General features: G+C 31.1%; 3 protein-coding genes across 5 annotated transcripts; 2 read left to right on the forward strand and 1 right to left on the reverse strand.

Annotated features, from left to right (window-relative positions):
• Positions 1-733: 733 nt before the first annotated feature.
• On the forward strand, positions 734-2,857 carry LOC100649214 (Golgi SNAP receptor complex member 1). Of its 2 annotated transcripts, none has more exons than XM_020864190.2 (5): positions 734-890; positions 1,560-1,735; positions 1,800-1,981; positions 2,067-2,135; positions 2,255-2,857. In XM_020864190.2, the coding sequence occupies exons 1-5, from the start codon at positions 857-859 to the stop codon at positions 2,490-2,492; spliced, it is 699 nt and encodes a 232-aa protein (XP_020719849.1). In that variant the 5' UTR covers positions 734-856; the 3' UTR covers positions 2,493-2,857. The 2 variants fall into 2 exon arrangements, with proteins under 2 accessions (XP_020719849.1, XP_012166395.1); XM_012311005.3 differs by having other exon boundaries at positions 2,079-2,135.
• Positions 2,858-3,061: 204 nt separating this feature from the next.
• LOC100649094 (protein strawberry notch) lies at positions 3,062-13,953 on the reverse strand. 2 transcript variants are annotated; one of them, XM_012311004.3, is made up of 18 exons: positions 13,330-13,953; positions 12,473-12,554; positions 12,307-12,414; positions 11,967-12,194; positions 11,556-11,666; positions 11,253-11,393; positions 10,799-11,166; positions 10,443-10,695; positions 9,960-10,285; positions 9,610-9,890; positions 9,168-9,532; positions 8,834-8,902; positions 8,468-8,756; positions 7,995-8,378; positions 6,744-7,310; positions 6,348-6,661; positions 6,124-6,255; positions 3,062-6,041 (listed from the first exon to the last, which is right to left on the reverse strand). In XM_012311004.3, exons 1-17 carry the CDS (start codon positions 13,330-13,332, stop codon positions 6,149-6,151), a joined length of 3,996 nt encoding a protein of 1,331 aa, XP_012166394.1. In that variant the 5' UTR covers positions 13,333-13,953; the 3' UTR covers positions 3,062-6,041; positions 6,124-6,148. The 2 variants fall into 2 exon arrangements, with proteins under 2 accessions (XP_012166394.1, XP_012166392.1); XM_012311002.3 differs by having other exon boundaries at positions 11,544-11,666.
• Positions 13,954-17,370: 3,417 nt separating this feature from the next.
• On the forward strand, positions 17,371-21,112 carry LOC100649334 (histone-lysine N-methyltransferase PR-Set7). Its single transcript, XM_003397044.3, has 6 exons — positions 17,371-17,701; positions 18,418-18,620; positions 18,993-19,116; positions 19,202-19,575; positions 19,643-19,833; positions 19,909-21,112. The coding sequence occupies exons 1-6, from the start codon at positions 17,638-17,640 to the stop codon at positions 20,117-20,119; spliced, it is 1,167 nt and encodes a 388-aa protein (XP_003397092.1). The 5' UTR covers positions 17,371-17,637; the 3' UTR covers positions 20,120-21,112.
• Positions 21,113-21,149: the final 37 nt, after the last annotated feature.

The raw sequence follows: 21,149 nt of genomic DNA on the forward strand, positions 1-21,149 counted from the left end.
CGTAACTATCGAGATCCCGCCGAAAACCGGTTTACTCACTACTACTTTTACCTAACTGCAATTGCACAAGTGTAATGTTGATATAAAACTATGTTATATCGTGTACGAATAATTTTCATGAAAATCTCAACTGTATTATTTATTATAGATATATTAAGGTTTATATACTTGTTATCATTCATCCAACATATTTCATTTTTTACGTAAATGTGACTAAACATATCTATATATAAATACATATGGAGATTAGTCTCAAATTCGAAGCTTTTCGGTGTTATAAAAATCTGAGTTGCCTCAAACATGATCTAATACTTAAAATTCTTGAATGTTTTTAAAAATTCCAAGTTTCTAAAGTTTCGGTAAGTTTTGAAAGGCCTCGAAAGAGGTTGAGAAGTTTTGGAAGTCTTAGAATCTTTCGAAAGCTTGATGCATATGCAATATTTTATATAAAATTTATATAAAATTTATTATATAAATATATAAATTGGAATATAATATAAAAGATTGTATAGATAAAATACTGAAGATACTGGTACTAAGTACAATAATAAATATATATGATATTGAAGATACAATATTTTCAAGACTTATCGAAAATTAAAAATCTGAAAGATTCATCAAAACTCAAAATTTAATATTTATCAAGACTTATAAAAGTTTTAAGTATCGAATCATATTAGAAGTGATTCGAATTTTCCGCCATATATATATATATACATAGTTGGAATTTAGAGCGCTATGTATAAGTATCTACTGCCATCATCTGTTCCGTGGGATTATGTTATGTCGTGTGTAGCAGCAGGGATTCATATATCATAGTAAAGAAAGTACCGTGTTCGTAATTTGCGAACAACAAATGGCTAACGCATTAGATGCTGTCGATTGGGAAGGTAGAGTTCATCTGATGAAAATATTGCTCTCGTTCTTTATTTTTTTACGGTCTTGTCATTGTCATGGCTTCTTGTATTCCGAAAAGCCTTGCAACAAGTAATATAACGGCTTGTTTTGACATATGTCATTCTGCTATTAATTTCATTTTCTTCGTTGCATCTAACAAAGAAATATGATATTATTTTATGCAATCTTACTCAAATTTAATAGAAGTGAAACATTTTTGCTTCCAGAGATTATATTACAAATATTTTACTTTTGTTACATCAAAGCTCACTTGAAACATAAAAAGTTCAATTTAAAAGATCTTATTATTTATACGTATGATTATAAGATAATAATTGATTTTACATGGTAGGTTCATGAAATAAAATTACTTTATAATAAATAATTCTATGATAATTCGCGTACAAATTTTGTTGTTATTATTCCTAACCTTACCGTGAAAACTAGTTAGTCATCTTTTTTAACGGAGGATATATAAATTAATTTCTACTAATACTTTTACCAAAAAAGTTTGTTTTTTAAATTAACTACGTCATATATATATATATATAATTTATATTTAAATATAATGCTTTACCTATTAATTACTTATATATTTTTATTAATATTAATGTATAATTTACTAAAATCTGTATTATTATTAACTTCATATTTAATTTTAGATCTTAGAAGGCAAGCAAGACACCTGGAAAATGAGATTGATGCAAAACTGGTAGCATTCAGTAAGCTTGGTGTCAATAGTGGATCTAAGATTGTCAATGCAGATGAAGAACCTCTTTTAGATGAAGAACATGTCTTTGATAATATGGCCTCTGAAATAGAAGCATTGTTGGCTAAGGTACGTTTAAAATATCAATATTACATTTCAAAAATTTAAATTAAATAGTTTTTGTTTGTTATAGTTGTTTTCTATAAATGAAAGAATGAGCAAATTACAGCCAAACGGTGCTGCAATGTTGCATACAATGCAACGTCACAAAGACATATTGAAAGATTATAAATTGGAATTCAACAAAATTAGAAATAATTTTGATGCAAGAAGAGATAGAGAAGATTTACTAGGTAGTGTCCGTAAAGAAATCGAGTACGTATGCCTATTACTTTATTACTTTAAATTATATTTCTTTTTAAATATTTGATTAAGAGTTTATAAATCTTCTATGGAACAGTAACTATAAAAGTGTAACTGGACTGAATCGTCGGGAAATGTATATGAAAGAAAATCAACACATTCACAAGTAAGTATTGTTTGCTATACTGTTCGTTTTATTTTGATTTATGCTGAGTTATACATAGTATAAAGTGCCCTGTTTGTTACATTTTTTTGCCTATATAAAATCAGATAATTTTTTTTCAGTTCGGATCATTTGCTTAATGATCAAATAAGTATAGCAATGGAAACGCGAGATCATCTGATGACTCAAAGGCAAACGTTCAAACGTATACAGACCAGGCTAAATGACATTTCAAATCGATTTCCAGCAGTAAATAGTCTAGTGCAAAGGATAAATTTACGTAAAAGACGCGATTCACTTATAGTCGGCCTTATTATCGGATTTTGCACGTTTCTCATGCTGCTCTATGCTTTTCACTAAATAATATCCAATACCAAAGTACTTCCACCCGTTAGTGATACATCAATGGAAATGCATATATGTAGATGAGGTATTTGGTGATGTATTTACGATATATAAATGGATAGAGAACTGAAATTGAAAAATGCGTGATTGTGCGTGATATGAACATGCGTAAGTGAACTCTGAATGGTCGAATGAATGTTCTTTCGTTCTTGCGAGTTAAGAAAGTAAAAGAAAAGAAAGAAGAAAATGTTAAAATGTACAGTTTTTTTATACGTAACATAAGTCGTGGGTGATACTATGTAAAAAGATTAAGTCCACGATCAATGTGTTAATTTAATAAACATTAAAACAAATGATGAAGATTTTATGTATTTACAGAATCATTTGTATTTTTTGTTTCAATTTCCTATATACACGACTATACAAGTGTTATTTTGGACACATCTTTGCTTTACGCCTTTGAATAAAGACTGTAAAATACCATGCATGTATAAAAAACTAAACCTTCAAAATTTTGCTACTGTTTTTTATATGTTAAAAAAAACAAAACCATGATTTACTATTCGCAGTGCAGTAGACTGATATTTATATAAGACCTTTTATTTACTATTGGTATAATTCGATGCAAGTACTGAGTCTGTGCTTGCAAGAGGAAACAATTTACATATTTCTTTCTTATGGAAATCCATTGTATTTTATACGCCTATGAATCAATGTATTCTCGGATGCTTTCTCGCGGTACAACATATACGTTTCAAAGCAATAGAGACAAAGATGCACGATGATTACTACTTAAGAAATTATACAACAATGGAGGAAAATAACATTAATGCAAATATTGTAATTAATAAGTGTGTAGTTTCGGCATTATCATTCGAAAGATCGATTTTCGTTAACATTACATTTTTTCTTCATTTTTTACTAAGTATTAATTTTACTTACACAGAAAACATTTATACATGTATATATACACACGCACGTACATATATATATGTATATATGTATAGCATCATTAGAATCTCTCATTCGAGTTCACAAAACACAGCACGTTACGAAAGGAATCACGTTACTTTCGGCAAGTGCAGTGCCTGGTTTCCACGTATACTAGATACCACATTTATAAATTACACCTTGTTTGTAATAGGAACTCAAGCAAGAATTGTAAAAATATCGAATATAAGGTACACGTATGACCTAAAACTGCTTTATATCCTTTAATATATATATTTACACTTTGAAAATGTTTTATTATAATCACAAATCACTTTCAATTTTTCTTTTTTTGCTTGTTAGCTGATAGTTTCGTCTCCGATAGTTTTAATTAAGAATCTCCACGTTCATAAAAGAACGAATATATATAATATATCAATACGAATGTTGCAGCTTTGTATGAAATGAATATTCCTTACGTAAAAGTAATTACATAAATGTTGAGAAAAATAAACACAACGAACGAATTATCTCTTTAATGTACATTAATAAATAATTTATTAGATATCTTGTATCCTACTAATATCATGGAAAATGATACAACGTAATAAGAGTATTTTCTTATCTACGTTATATAAATGTGTATTTTTTATATTCTTTCTTTTCTTCTTTCCATTTTTTTATTCCTGTTTATAAATGCAATATGTAGTGTATCCGTAGAAACGTAGTAATGTCATTTTTTTCTCATGGATTACATTAAAACGATTCTTTGTAGTAAGAATAGTTACGAAGACAAGAAAATATTCACAAGACAATTTCTCGCTTCATAGCGTCTAAACACGTAAACGCTAATTCACATATCCTTGTAGTTTTTCTTTTTTTTTTTGCTTTTTTTATTTTTCTAATGGAGATTCTACTTAAAATTAATTCTATCGATTTTTTCAAGATACCCTATTTACCATTCTTTTTTTAATTGGATCTTCCATTTTTCTTGTTTTATTACTGTTTTCTGTCGTAGATGATAGATTGTGAGATCCATCTTACTTAGCTATCAAAACTCGTCCAGGCGTACAAATAAACAACAGACATCTACTCAATATACATGCGAATCGCATGACTACTTTATGATTTTTGAATATAAATATACTGCCGTACGTATCGTTTGAATCTAACTTTTGTTTTAATGTTGACTACTTATAAATGGAGAATTATTGGGAGACGAGGTTATACATTGTTTCCCAAACGCAACTTTTTAAATTATGCATCTATTATTGTAGCTGATATTGCTATATCACTGTGTCTAATATAATAAAAAATAAAAAACTATATTTTGCTACATATAGTACGAAAGACGAATTTTTATAAAAACGAACAAGGATTACACTACCTTGGCACTTACTTCATAAATAATAAATGTTATTTTTAACATAAAATTTACGAGATTGAAAAATTCTCATTTATTACCTCGTCCCTCTATTCCCTATAGTAATAGTAGCAGTGGGATACTAGTACTAATAATAGTAGCAGTAGTGTAATAATATTAATGGTAGCAGTAGCAATGGTCATTAATTAACTATCCGATCAATTTAACGATTAAAGAAAAGAACTGGAACAGTTGCGTATACATCTGTGTATATTCCAACGAGAATCGATTGCTTGTTGCACTTCTTTTCTGATATAGTACTAATAATATTTTATATCTTTTCTTCCGGGTTTTACTTACTTCCGTTCCATTAATCAGTCACAGTATATATGCAAGTAAGTAAATCTTTACCTATCACTAAGATTTTACATAATCGATTCTCACTGAATGTTTAAATTTGTTCTTCAAGATATGATTAGCGTAAAATACGGTTCCTTAAGTCGTATGCATCGCTATGGTTTAATTTTACGTTTCCACATAAGATTCTAGCTTCTCCCCACATTCGATATAATTCTTTGTGGTAGATGCAACATAAAACTATTGTATTGATTAAAATTCTTCTACAGCGTAATGCGATCGAAAGAGAGAGAGAGAGAAAAGAACAAAACTAAAGTTGTTCTATATGCAGCGATGCCTTTTACAAAACAATTATATTTTTCTTTGACATATAAAATAAATGGCGAATGTACTTCGTATGTAACTATAATCGCGTTACAAAATTATGGATTTAATATTCTTTTTTACTCAGCGATGTAAAAAGAAGATAAATGAAAAATAAAAAAAAAATTCATTCCCACTAACGCCCAATTAAACGCGAGCGCAATTTATGACTAAAATTACAAAAAAAAGAAAGAAAATATTCTAGCTACTTAGTAATGTTTCATGTATAATCGAGGAGATACAACGGGCGAGCAAAACATACTTCATTAAAACGTTTAACATAGCGACGTCAAAGCCTAACGAAAAGATAAGTTTGGATCTCATACAATTCGCAGGTTGTAAATGTTCGTTCCACATGTTTGTTTCACTTGTCATTACCAAATCAGGCTTTCGTATCTACCTGATATATCCTTATTAAATGACTTAATTAATTCACATCTTTGTCGTGCATTCGCAGGTGCACCCTCTTCTTTACTGAATTTTGTCGCAAGACTTAGGAAGAGGGATTTGTCCACGTTATATTCACATTAATCGCTTCTTTTGGTCCTGTTCTTGATAACACATCAAAATTACGAACTTGCTATTCCTTTCCAACAAATAAATCTCGCTTTGATTGTTATATCAGTTACTTACCTATAAAAGCGGATTAACGAATTGTTCAAAATGTAAGTTCTTCGGTATTCTCAGCATCTGATGATAATTCTTGACGCAATATTTCCATACAGGACTTTGGAATAAGAGTACCGACTATTTTCAAGCCTTCATCTACAAGAAAAAAATAAACAAAACTTTTAACAGTTCCTATAACATGTGCAATAGTTTTATAGAATTATATTTAAATTTTTCATAAAACTTACCAGTTCGTAAGCGTACTACTTGCATCTTAGAGTTATGAGCAGAACGTGTTGCAAGAATGCTTTCAACTCGACTCCAAACGCTCAACACCGAACCTGATAATACGTTATAGGAACGTCTTCGGAGTCCAACCTCGCAATCCATACCAAGAGTCGCGTTTTTACAATTGCCGCGCCAGTAAGCATGTGAACATGTATCTACAGACGCTTCATATTGTTGTGACCAATGTGGTTCTGCTTCATCTGATGATACCTTCTTATATTTTTTCTCTAATTCACCCAGAGTTTCTTGTCTTAATTGCAATCCTGTATTGGGTCTTTAAACAAAAACAAAAACAATATGATCAATTTTAAATTATTAATCATTATCTTATATTTATTACGAAAGAGACACTCTACCTATAAACCATATACAGCTGATCTTTTTTACTCTCAGATTTTTTCTTTCCGGTATCTACTATAACAGCAAGAATGGCGGTTTGCTTTCCATTACGGATCTGGTGGCTTAAATAGAAGCCCTCTTTGGATCCTGTCAATTCGGAACATTTGTCCATTGCCTCTGCCCAATTCATTCCGCGTTCAACGTGAACAACGTGAAGCTCGGTTGGTGCCTTCCCAGTAGCGTGTTTCCGTAAGAAACGGTATAACTTAACCCTTTTTACATTTTCTCCAGATGTACCAAGATCGAGAATACCCATGTCGAAACGACCGGTTTTTTTTGCTTGCGTGACAATTGCGTTTAGAGTGTCCGTGAAATATTTAAATAGCCGATTCTGCAGGTCAACCGGCATACCGAGAATACGATTTAAGAATTTTGACATGTTGTTATAATCTTTGTCCAACGTGAGTACACCAGGTGTGCTCTCACTATTGCAAATTAAACCAACACCCACTAATGCATCAGCCACATCTTTGAAAAAATCTCCGTGATAATCTTGTGGTGGTGGTACAAGCGGTGGCTCGTATCTAGTAATTTCATTTATAAGAGAATTAATTTAATTTAGTAAACCATATTAGACATTGCAAAAAGTGTATAGGAATATATAAGATATATTATTAAACCTCTACTACCGGAGTACCATATTTAGTATATAAAGCTCGAGGTGGAGTCTATAATACTCCTGAACTTTATATGTAATTTATATATAAATCCAGAACATTATTGGCAGTCCTTATTGATTTATCTCTAGTATACATTTTCCTAATATACATAACACAATAGATCCGCCATCATCCAGACCAGAGATGGTCTGCCAGCCGATTTCATCATCAGAAATTATTACAGACAATATCTCGCAATCCTATTTATTGGCTGATTGATTTTGTAACGATGCAAAGGTGCAATATCAGTCCTTATAGATTTTTCACTTTATATTTGTAGATATCCTATATCGTAAAAGAATTTTAAGGTAATTACGCAGTTTGCGGATTTCTCTCAATTATTCCCCCTTTGACAGACTCCATCGCACATATATCAGTTATCATTTAATAAGATAAACAAACTATGTAAATTTATTTACGTAATGCATATATCGTAGTATTGTCGAAAGGTAGACGAAATATAAATACTTAGTTATAAACAAAATGGAAGACTTCAATCTGAGACTCCACCTCGGTAGTAGAAGGTTAAATTATAAGAAGTATACAAACTTCATAATAGTTCTCATTGTCGCTTCAAGCGCTGCACGTCCGTATTTGTTATCAATATTGAATTGCGAGAGATCTCTGGTTTCTGTAGCTCTTCGGTCACCGTGCGTAAGAGCTCCAAGACTTTCCAGACGCTTCGCTACGATGGATGCAAATCGCCGTTCACCGGCCAAATCCGAGATAAGGAATATGTATTCCGGAGCATTCACTTGATTAGAACGATGCGTTCGTCCGAATTGCTGTATCGCTCTGTCTGCGCTCCATGGTAATTCGAGAGTAATATGTACTCGTCGCATCTGATTCCTTGCTCGCCTATCACTTTGTAATGATATACCACTGCTGGCTGCCTCTGAGATAATGGCCACTGTTTTCTCGCCATCCATAAACCTATTACGACATTGAACCATTCAATCAAATTTAATCTGTTGAAAGTAGACTTTTTTTACGTGTATGTTAAAGATAAATTTATTATGTACCTTTGTTTTTCAGTTAGATTAAGCGTTTCCAATGGAACATCCACTTCAGATCTGGATTCATACTGAATGGTACCATCTTCTGTCTGAACAACTCGCCCTTTCCTACCAGTCATTTCGGCCACATTTTCCGGCCCACCAAACTCGTCAATTAGTTGATCCAAAGTATTTGGTGGTAGTCGTTCGCCTAAGTCTTCGACCTGTGATAGTAATTCCTTCTTCATTGTGTAAGCACGTTCCACGGCGTCTCTCGATGGTGCACGATTGCGCGTCGCTCCAGCAGCTATGGGTCCTGTATAATTTATCAATGTATTACCACTACATTTGTTCTTACTTACGGTAATATTTCTGAGAATATGAAATACATACCAGTTCGTTTCTTCACTGGTTTTTTTTGTTTCTTAGCGCCTTTCTTCCTTCGCCTTCCATCGCCTGAATCTGTAATATAAATAAGAAATTAGCAGAACATTTTGATTAAACGATTTTAACCCTTAATTAGTACCTTTAGGTCATAAGTAACAGACAACAGTTTGAATAAAGTAAAATTAAGCTTTCAATTTTAATCTATATTGTATAAATTATTATTCATTTTTAAAATTAAAATGTATGCTTTATTTATATTTCACAATTAAATAATATTAAATTTATTTAAATCAGTTGCTTATGATATAACGATATCAGTCAAATAATATGTGAAACCTACCAGAGTCTGATTCGCTGTAATTGAAAGAAGAATCAGAAGTGATATTACTTTCTTCGTCAGTCCTATGATCGTCTTCGCTCTCGCTGCCACTCTGTTTATATTCCGAACCAGAGCTATGCCCACCATTCCTCTCGTCATCAGTAAAATCGTCATCAGATGGGAATGTACGAACTCTCTTCGAGGCTCGTTGAGCTGCTTGTCGTATTGGTTTTCTTTTACTTCCACCCGCAGAACCGCTAGCTCCATCAATATCATCGAGATCGTCTAATCTCTGCATTTTCGATGGTTCAATACCAAGAACTCGGTGTATGTGATTACGGTCTGATGCTGGAAAATGTTTCTCGACTAACGTTTGAAGTACTCCTCTAAAATAAACACATTCATGTAGAAATAAACAGTCTTTTTGTATTTACATATTAATAAAACTGAATGATGTATTTACTTTGCAGTGGAAACGAAATCGCTTAATTCACCATCGTCGCGTTCCAATTGTTCTAACGTGCGTGCCTCACCGGTAGATTGTAGACCGATAACTACACATTTTCCACACTTCACGGCTTCACGTGCAACTGCCACAGCATGTTTCACTTTAGCAGCGATACATAGATATTTGAAGAAACGCTGATGTGACGACCAGAACTGTCCCCACATAGTTTTCTTCATACGATTCTCGGCATCCAACAATTCTGCTGCTTCTTGAAACCTCTGCATAGCTTCAACCCACTATACAAAATTTATTAATTAATAAATTATTAACCATTAATTAATTAGATCTTCTGTTTTAATACTCACAAGTTGAACTGAATGATCATAGACCTCGGTAAACTCTTTGGATAACGGTACTTCCTCTATTTTAAAGGCTACTCCATGGAAACTGAGTTGTCGGGCGATGTACATGCCTCGCAACTTCATGTCCATCGCTACAATCTCCATTGCACCGACTCCGCGCTTTTCCACGGCGGTGATAAAATCATTAAATTCGGGGAATGGTGTTCCTTCGCCCCACATACCTAATCGAACCATGTAGGCCATATTACGGGGCTCGGAAGCGCCTGTGGCACTGGCATACACTACTCTAGCTTTAGGAAGCTTGTTTTGCAACTCTAAGACTGTCAAACCTGGAATGTATTGAAAGTTGCAATAAATTATATGGAACATAATAATAAATATACGACATTATTGTACCACAAAATACAATTGCATTATATGAAACATAATAGCAAGCATGTTACATGTATAAGTTTATAATACAAATAACGTGTCTAATATACATACCAGTTTTAGTAGGTTTTGAACTTCCTGTAGGACATAAATTCTTCGCCCGATGACATTCATCAAATATAATCAACCCATCGAAATCTTCACCACACCACTGTAAAAGCTGTTTCAAACGACTTTTGTATTTTCCACCGCTTTGCGAAGATTCTCCGATTAAAGCTGAATATGTACTGAATATTACTCCTTTCTTTACGTTACCATTTACCGCTGACGAGATCTTTGCATACTTGAATTTATTTAATGCATGAACCTAAGAATACAATTTATATTTCCATTCAAATTTTATATCGACTTTTATATCTACAAAGTTGAAATAATAAATGATTGATATCTCCAATTGAAAGAATAAGTACCTCAATTTTTGATGCGCCAATATCATTTAAATCGCGCTCTGCATCATATTTGAGATCGTTCGAGACAGACACCCAAATAGCACGCTTCCTTCCTTTCAAGTAATTTTCGAATATAATTCCGGCTATAGTTCGTCCTTTGCCAACTCCTGCACCATCGCCGATAAGAAAACCAGCGCGTGTACCATCTGGTAAGAGATGTTCATGTTGCTGAGATGCATACGTTATTGATTCAAGTTGCAGCGCAGATAAAGCTCCAGTTCGCATCGTTTCTTCCGGTATCGAAAGCTTGTACCAGACGTCCGTTGGCTCGACGCTAGATAACGATGCAGTTTCCACAACAGGATCTGGATGCTTTCGTCCGAGTTTAACTATGGATTGTATTAATTAAAAGGTATGTCATCTAATAAATAAATATCAATGTAATGTATTTTCAAAGTGAAGTTAAATAACATACGTTTAGTAGGCATATAGTCGGCATATGTTTCTGCAACACCCATATCTTCATCATCCACCTCCTCTTCTTCTGGTATGGTAGGTTGCATATTCATTTTTGCAGGATCTCCAGCATTCATCCATAACTGAGACACAGCTTTGCCTACAACAACGTTTTAAATTACTGTATTGTGAGATTAGAATCTTATTATGTTAAATGATTTCAATTAGTACTATTATGGACATAATTATGTGTTTCAACAATATTATAATTATTAAAGTGATTTTAGAATATTAAAAATGTGAAGAATACCTGACAGCCCACCTGGCCAATTTGGATGTAAACCATTTTGGTTTAACAATTGAACAAGGGGATTAACACCCATGTTCATTCCAGGCAAACCCATAAAACCACTCATTAAGCTCATATCCATGCCTAGGGAATGATAACATATGTAAAACTACTCAATTACTCACCCAGTATTATAATTTATAACACTTTTTAAGATAATTACAGATAATACAATAGTTAATTACGCTTAAGTTACAATGTTATAATAAAATGCAACAACATGGACATAAATTTATTATACAAATATACTCTTAATACAAAAGCAATAATGTATGTGCATAAATGACTTGTACATACATTTAATTTTTATAATATAGACAGGAATGAATTATTTTGATTATGTTACAGAATATTAGAAATAAATAAAAAATATGTTGTACTCACTTGGTGGAAAGAAAGCTGCAGGGTTGAAACCTGCAAGAGTTGCTAGTCCTGGTGGAAAATATGGACCACCAGCAGCAGCTAACTGACCTAATTGACCTAACTGATTTGTATTAACAAAACCAGGCGGTGTACCCTGTGATCCTCCTACACGTACCATTTCATAACCTGGTGCTGCTGTCTTAGTCACCAATCCACCAGGAATTTTATTACCAAATTTCTGATTTAACACTGTTAAAGAAATATAATTTTAAAAAATATAAATAAAATTCTTTTTGAATCCATTGTATATTTTTCTATCATAACTCTATTATTAAACTCTATTTATTAAAACTCTTCTTACTATTTAAACCTCCTTGTCCTTTAGCCATAGCATTAGATGGGACATCTGCAGGTTTTTCATCTTTAATATTCGCAATCCCAGTAGCAGTGGCAAGATCTTTTCCACCACCTAATGAGAATTATTATACATTAAGTGCTTTTTTTATATTTAAAAATGAAATATTTACCAGGTACACCCATGTTATCGGGATCTTCATCCTCGTCACTGCTGCTATCTTCATTCATTGCGTCCTTATCCCTTTTAGTTGACTGACAAAAGATTTGTCCAATGTTTTAACAACACATATTATTATATATTAATTTATCATTAATCTAATAATAAAGTTAATGTTTAAATTATTACAGTCATTATTGATATTTTTAAATTTATAAGAAAACAATGGATCAAGCATAAATTTCAGTGCATTTTTAATCTGCAACTCACATTTTATAGTTTCATAACATTATGTAATAACTAACTTTTTATCCATAAATATAAGGATAAATTATGTAGAAACATAAAAACTGCTATCGTGTATGAGCTTCCCTTTTTGTAAATTTTTCAATTTCTTTATCAATATCATTATCTACATCCGTAAATTCATTCATCACAAAATAATGACATAAATAACAATAAATTCCAAAGTATGTATATTTAAAAAACCAATACTCATTATATTATCGCTTTCTCTTAGCTTTTAATTTTTAAGTTAATCAATGTATTTTTTGAATGGCTCGTACAATACTACAATTCGTATTTAATTGAAAAAAATAACAAAAGGAAAAGAACAAGGAAAGCGATCGTGAACTTGTTTAACTCGAGGAAAAAGCGGGAGGGATACGGAATAGGGAGAGGGAGGCTAGTGTCGGTGAGTCATTTAAAATTACAATAAGAGGGACTGTGTATATACGCGATACACGGTAACCGCGACTAATAGGTTAGTCGTACCAATAGATGGGATGCACAAAGAAATACGTATTAGTATTGGACGAAAGAAGCGCGCCTTCTCAGTACCAGTGAAACGAATCATAAACAAAAGCTCACCATGTCAAAAAATCCTTTTATAATCTTGGCGGTTACCGAAGAGTCAAGATAACTGGGATATCTTGACCGAACACCTTGTGAATAATTATCTTCGCCGTGTGCAATCGAAGATGCTGACTTGTGACAGGGTACACGAGACACTTTTTTCCTCGTAAAGAATATTTCGAATTTCGTGTCTCGTTAAATGGACATCACTCAGCGACGTTCAGTTGGCCGGTGAATTGTGCGAACTAGGAAATCACAGTGTTAGAACTTACTGTGCGCTTAGATCGTGCCATTTATGCGGTCTACACCGATCATACAGTTGAAACGCGTTCGCCAAACACGGCTGCCGCCATCTTGGCTTTCGCCCGGCCCACGGTGCACCGCGATGCAAATACAAAAACACACGCGCTGGCTATGGCTACTGCTTGCGGAATATAACCACGCGGCGTTGCCAAATTATAACAATTTAAGAGAACATTTTTAGGAGCGCGTTAATCAAAAAATCACCGCTCTTTCAAAACACGATATCTGTGGCTTACTATACACATATTTTTTTTATATATTTCAATATTCCTTGACTGTTTCCGTACGCTACATAAAAGTTACATTTATATCTACTTTATAGAAAAATAACATTTTTGTTGATTGTATTTAGTGTATATATAGATATTTTCAAAAACCATGATTTGACTTTGTCATTTTATGTTCTTAAAAAGAATCAATGTACAATTTGCAACTAATTCTATAATAGTACTGGTAAAAATAAATACAATGCAAAAAGTATTTATTTAATTATAAAACATCATTGAATTTTTAAGACTGTATTTCTCAAAAATGTTAAAAGTCGACATACAATATTTATGCAGTAAGCCATCAATGTAATAAATACTTTATGTTGATTCTTATGAAAGAAAATAAAATTAAAAATAAAAATATTTGATATTTTATAAGATTTGAAATAGTAAACATTTTTTAAAGGGTTTGTTAAGCACAAGCTTATGAGAACAGTGTTAGAAAATAGGAAAGATAGTAATAACAAAAATAGTTAGGACAGATAAAGTAAGTATACAGATGGTTTGCAAAAGTATTCATACACTTACCATAGAAAACTTTGATATATGTATTGTGCATGTTATATGAAACATCTTGAAATTTCATTAGCACTATAATGAAACACAACTGCAATTGATTATACACTGATTACATTGGCAAAATTTGGATCCAATCTGAAAATATATTTAGAAATTGCAATATACTTATTTTAAACTTTTATTTAGTAAACAAATTAGTATGGAGTATGAATAATCACTTTAAGCACATAACAAAAGTTAAAGATAAATACTGAATACTGAGACTTATTAATATTATGAATAATATTATGGATGATTATCCATTTGAATATTTTTAAGATCTCTACAAAATATACATTTGTACTAGATATCTTACAATTTCAATATACATATTCAGAATCGTTTCAAATGTTACTAATATAATCTAGATAGTTGGGTGTTATTACAGTACTAATGTAGTTATAACATAATATATTCGTAAAAGATGTCGACAAGTGTATGAATATTTGGCCAATATATATCATTTATGAAGTAGAGTAAGATAATGTTAAGTCTGTAGTTTTGTACTTTTATATTAATACAATTAGTAACACTAAGGGATTACAGAAAAAAAGAAAAGTATGACCGATAGGGTATGTAATGAAAACGTGCAATTTAACAAGTTAAAATTTGAAATTAGCGCGGAAACCGAAGCAAGATGGCTTCTGAATAACGCCTTTCTTCGATGAAATCAATGTAAAGATTTAACCAGGGAGAAAACAATAAACTTAACTTAACGTAACATCGATTCTTATTGCTCTTGATCAATGATATTATCTAATAATTCTAATTGAAACATCAGCTCACAATTAGATCGAAAAAGCAAAAGATAAATCCATATAAGGTGTTTAAAACATGAATAAAAAGAGCGGAAAATTCTGACATCTATCGACTATTCCGTAACTACATTTTTCATGACAATGCATGCAAATTTAAAGCGAACAGTGAGACAAGCAAGGATCGGTGTAAATAATATTAACAAAATATTTAGGCGTTAACATGCAATTCTGATAGTTCTAAATGATTAAAAATAAATGGTTCTTTTATATTGGGATAATTTGTAAGTGTCTTGTTTCTTCAATCTGACAAAAAAACTTTGGATCAGTATATTTATTTATAATACCATTTAAATAGTTCGTTGATTTACTGGCTCCTCTCTGATTTGTAGTATGAATCGCAGGTCACTTTGACTAAAAATACGAAAGACACGAGAAGACAAGTCGTTCATGCGTGTTAAAACGAGCACGATAATTTTTTTAACAATTGCTTATTTGAGCACGTGTACTTTGAAATTACAATGAACAGTAAACAAACCATGCATATCGCGTATCATGTGTTCGTAAGCGCGTGGTTACACTTAAATGAGCTGGGCGGACGCTTGGCAACGTTGCAGAGGCGCCGCGCTGATCGTTAGTTGATTTAAAGTATCCGCGGTAAAAAGAAAAGAATATGACAGCTATCTCTTTACAGAAATATCAAATAACTCAGATTTCGATAGATTTAGAATTTCTTCGGAAAATCAAAGGCTTTCGAGTCGATGTTTCGCTAAAATAATATGTGTTCATCTAGTATTCTACGATTGCTTACCTAAATCTATCTAAAAAATAACATCGTTCTAATACGATCGATCCGAGCTTCGCGCCGCTGACACCGCTATCTGGTGGCCAACTCCTGGAACTAAACGATATAGGAAAATGATTTGATTTCGTCAATTTTATATCGCGAATGTAGAAAATAAATAATTAAATTTATACGTTTAAGTTATGAATATACATACATATATATGAGACATTTTTAATTGTTGTATCTTGCTGCTTTATCTTATTTTTTTTAGTTAGAGTTAAACATATGTATTTTTTCAATGCGTCTTCGTATTAATCATGTAATGATATATTCTTTATTCTTAGAAGAAGATGTATATATCTTTGAACATTTCTGTATTATATAAATCAAACAATGACTGTCTTATTACACTTTTCAATTATTTTTACACATACATATGCATACCTTTTATTTAGTAAGAAGATCCGAATTTTATAACATTATACACAGTTTAGATGTATTTATTTACAAAGAAATCCCAGTATGACTAACAGTTGAATTTTATAACTTAAAACAGGTTTAGTATAAGAAAATATAATATAGTGAATTTATAATTTATGAAGCATGTATAGTGACTCATGAAAATATTTAAATAATCGTAGAAATTTTTTATATGTATATTATACAAAACATTTTAAAATTTCATTGGCATTATAATGAAAAATTAAGCTTCCCAAAAATCATCAAAGTATTTAAACAGTCAATTGTTCGCTATATTAATGAGCAGAATATGTAATGAGACCATCTTTAGCAGCAATTGTATGTTTAAAATTACTATTCATTCTGTATACTAATTTTTCACTATATATATATATCTGCAATAAATGTTTTGTGAGTTCTATACACGTTTTTGGAGCGATTTCAAATTTTACTATTATAATCGAGATAATCGTGTCTCATTATAGTGTTAACGAAATTTTAAAAGGTTACATGTAATGCATATAATATAATATATCCATAAAAATCTGCAATAGTAGGTGTTCAAACAATTTTGTGAGCCATTGTAGGTTTAATTGTAAAAAAATATATAGATTAATATTGTAAAATCACATATATATAGTTTATGAAATATATAACTCTATAGAAAGCGAACGTTGTAAAAATTTAACTTTGATTATTGAAGTATCAATTCCTGACTGATTGTATCGTACAAAATTAAATTGTATGGACACAAAGGGATAAAGATATGAGAAAAAATGAAAAACCTAATCTATAAAATGTATTTAGAGAGCAATAAAAGAAATATATGTGTGTATCTATAGTACTCAAAGATACAGATAGTATCTAATTTAATAATAGTATATCGTGTAGCATAGTAAGCAACATGGCGGCATATCCGGTATGTTATTTCGATGTTTGTAATTACAATTACTGCCTTGCCTCCTCGACAAAATGCTTCTAATAGATTAATGAAATTGTGAACAATGGTGGCGATATAAATTACTTATTATTTGGTCTTAAATGTCGCCTCGTGTTTGTAAAAATAAAACGAACACATTTCGTAAAAAAATACACGAGTGTGAAAATTCGAATTAATCAAGGAATCATTTATGTTAAGCACATTAGTGTAGAAGTGAATCGAAACGGCCGTCTCGCGTAGCTAGAATTTTGTATGGGAAAAGTAGAGTCAGTATTCATTCGTTACATAGGAAAATCAAGGGGTAACATGGTGAAAGGTAGGAATATAATTCGAAAAAATTCATCTACATTTTCACTAAACATTTTATTCCGATAATCAGGTTATGTTTTGATGGTTTTCACTTCCTCTCTTCCTCTCCATTTTGAATGTTACCTCGAAGACGCTAGTTTTCCAGAACATCACTTAATTTCTGCACAATTTTTACCAAATAAATTGTCCCGAATTTTTATTTATACACTTACGCTCCCAAAATATATTTCTAGTCACCAGTAAATGATATATCCGAAAATATTAAATTTTATATTTCCGTACATATTTTTTATATTTTATTACTCATTCGTCACGCTCATTGTAACAAGCAATTATTGTTGCAATAATATTTTCCACAAAGTGTTGTAGATATTAATATACATCTATGACAATACGATATTCACAGATATACATATATATATATATACTGTTACATATGTATACAATGTTGTGTAGGTTCTGTAATTACAATGATAAGACATGAAACTTGATCAGTGACATAATATATGTACGTATAATGTACATAGTTTAAAAACTCAATAATTAACAAAAATAAAATGTTAAATAAAATTAATATTACAATTAGCTATGGTATATAATTTTGTATATTATTTCATATTTAATATTTCATTTATATCATATTCATATTTAATATCATATTTAATATTTTATATCTTGGAAGATTTATAAAATGTAGAGTATAAATGGTTAATTTAATTGCAGGAAGACGAAAACGTGTGCAAACAAGAAATACAATTCGTACAAGAGCTGCTGTTTTATCCCCTCAATATGATACAACTTCACCAATGAAGAAGGAGGCTAAACTGCATGATAGTAATGTTAAAAATGTTAATTCTGATGAGATCCATTCAGTATCTGCAGCACATAAAGTGCCTGTGTGCATAAGTTCCTTTTTCTATACACAAGTACGTAATTTGTTTCAAATACATATTAAACATGTGAATTTTTCCTCTGGATGTCCAATTTTTTTGGTTGAAATTTATATTTACTAAAAGTACTTGTTAGAGTTCAATGATACCAATTTTAAGTTTAGAAATCTACTAATTCAAAAGTTATAACTGTGTAAGACTGAGCATTTTTAGAGTATTTTACATGTTATTTTGTTATTTTTGTTATTTTGTTATTTTGTTGTTGTTAGCTTCTATTTATGATTTGACCAATTGGTTCATTGTATTCATATTCTTTAATCTAAGTATATTTTATAACTTATATACAAATATATATTTTTTATTCAAAATGATAAAATATACAATAGTGTCATTTATTTTAAAACATAGATTACAGATGTCTCTAAAAATAAAGCTTCTATCCTGCCTATTGAAGAAAGGTTTTATGGAAGTAAAGAAACCAATGGTGTACAAAATGATATTCTCACTGATGTTGGTCAATTCAGAACGGATGGTAATATTTCATTAGTTGCTAATTGATAGGTTATAATGTACATATATTTAAATGATAATGATTCAATAAATAAACAAATTTTCAGAAACACCTGTAGCAGTACCTATTCATGGTCCGTCAACACCACATAGGATTAACATGCCAAACCATCAATTGGAAGATTTAGACGAAAGAAATACAAATGAAAATATGCATAAGAAACCTGCAGTAACTCCCACACTTAATTTGGAGCAACAACCTTTAAAAAAGTCTGCTAATCATAGCCGTAGAAAATTAACCAGCAATCAGTCTGCCACAAATCGGTCAATAGATTCTTCAAATACTAAAAGTACAAATCATAAGCTTACTGATTACTTTCCAGTACGCCGCAGTGTAAGAAAATCAAAGAAAGCTGTATTAGAAGAAAAGCAACGTGATATGGAAAATAAAGTACTTTATCAAATAGAGGAAGGCTTAGAAGTAAGACAAGTTGATGAAAGAAAGTTGTTATTTTATCGTAAATTCCACATAAAATATTTTTCTTTAGGTAAGACACTTTGCTGGTAAAGGTCGTGGTGTAGTAACAACACGAGAGTTTACGAAAGGAGAATTTGTAATCGAATATATTGGTGAATTAATCGATCAAGTAACAGCAAAGAAACGTGAAAAAATATACGCACAAGACCAGAACACTGGGTGTTATATGTATTATTTTCAACATCGTAATCATCAGTATTGGTAGGTATTTTCTTCATTATTGTTCATAAAATTATTGTAAATCATTGACCACTTACAACAGCACCATATTTTTAGCGTCGATGCAACAGCAGAGACTGATAAGTTAGGTAGATTAGTAAATCATTCAAGAAATGGTAATTTAATCGCTCGAGTCGTAGAAGTAGAGTCGACGCCACACCTGGTACTTACGGCGAAAGAAAATATACCTATTGGGGTGGAAATAACATATGATTACGGAGATCGAAGTCGCGAAGCTATTCGTCATCACCCATGGTTGGCATTATAGCGCTTTCAAATAATTAATTAATTAGTTATAATAGCATGATGTATTGTACAGCAGAATTCGTTCAATTGATTTTGTTCCTCCTATGAAGGAACAATAAATGCATATAGAGAATTTTAGTTGAATTTTATGAATTAATCTGAGTAAAAATATTTCTAAGATGAATGTATCTCTACTTTGATATTACAAATATGTAATTGTATACTTCCTTATCTATGTAACAAAGCAAGAGGAATTAGAAGTATTTGATATTTTATAAAATTGATAGTTTAGCTCGCATACGTGTTTTCTTTGTTACATAAATTTCATTCATAAACATTCATAAACTGTTAAAAACATCAAACTGACAAAATAGATATTAAACATTTTTAATCAAATACTTTTATAATATTGTTACTATTATGTTTAATTATTATTTTACGACTGTAAGACATTTTCGTGTCACAGTTTATGAACAAATATGTACAGTTTCTTTACGATCTTTAATAACAAATGCTTCATCTAGTCTTAGATTCAGTCTAGTATTATTGACTATAGATAAGACATGTCATTAGACATCTCAATATACTAGGCGACAACCTTTCCTGGTTGAAGGATTTGTAATACATTGATATGATTACAAATGTGTTTTCTTTTCTTTTAAATATTTTATTACGGAGTACTTCGATCTCTGTGTCGCGATACCTGTACTGTAAAACAGTTACTTTTGTTTTCTGTCAATTTGTCACTGCCAAATTCCAAATGACATGAGAAGTAATTCGTAATTAACTTTATAAACGAAAGATGTTATGTAATAATATAAATAAAAGTAGTTTAATTGATAGAAGTAAATAATATTCGCAATCTCAATCTTTTTTGGAAATCTAGGAAACTGAGATATCGTAATTCATCTTTTATTATATGCAAATAAAAAACTAAAAGAAATGCCTTCATATGAAGAAATAAAATATCTATGATCTTTCATATTCTAAATAAACCTCTATAAAATTTTGTGTATATTTTGCCTAAGTACTTTCATCAATATTTCATCAGT

The sequence above is a fragment of the Bombus terrestris genome, chromosome 8 (assembly GCF_910591885.1).
Source record: "Bombus terrestris chromosome 8, iyBomTerr1.2, whole genome shotgun sequence".
Taxonomy (NCBI): Eukaryota; Metazoa; Arthropoda; class Insecta; order Hymenoptera; family Apidae; genus Bombus; species Bombus terrestris.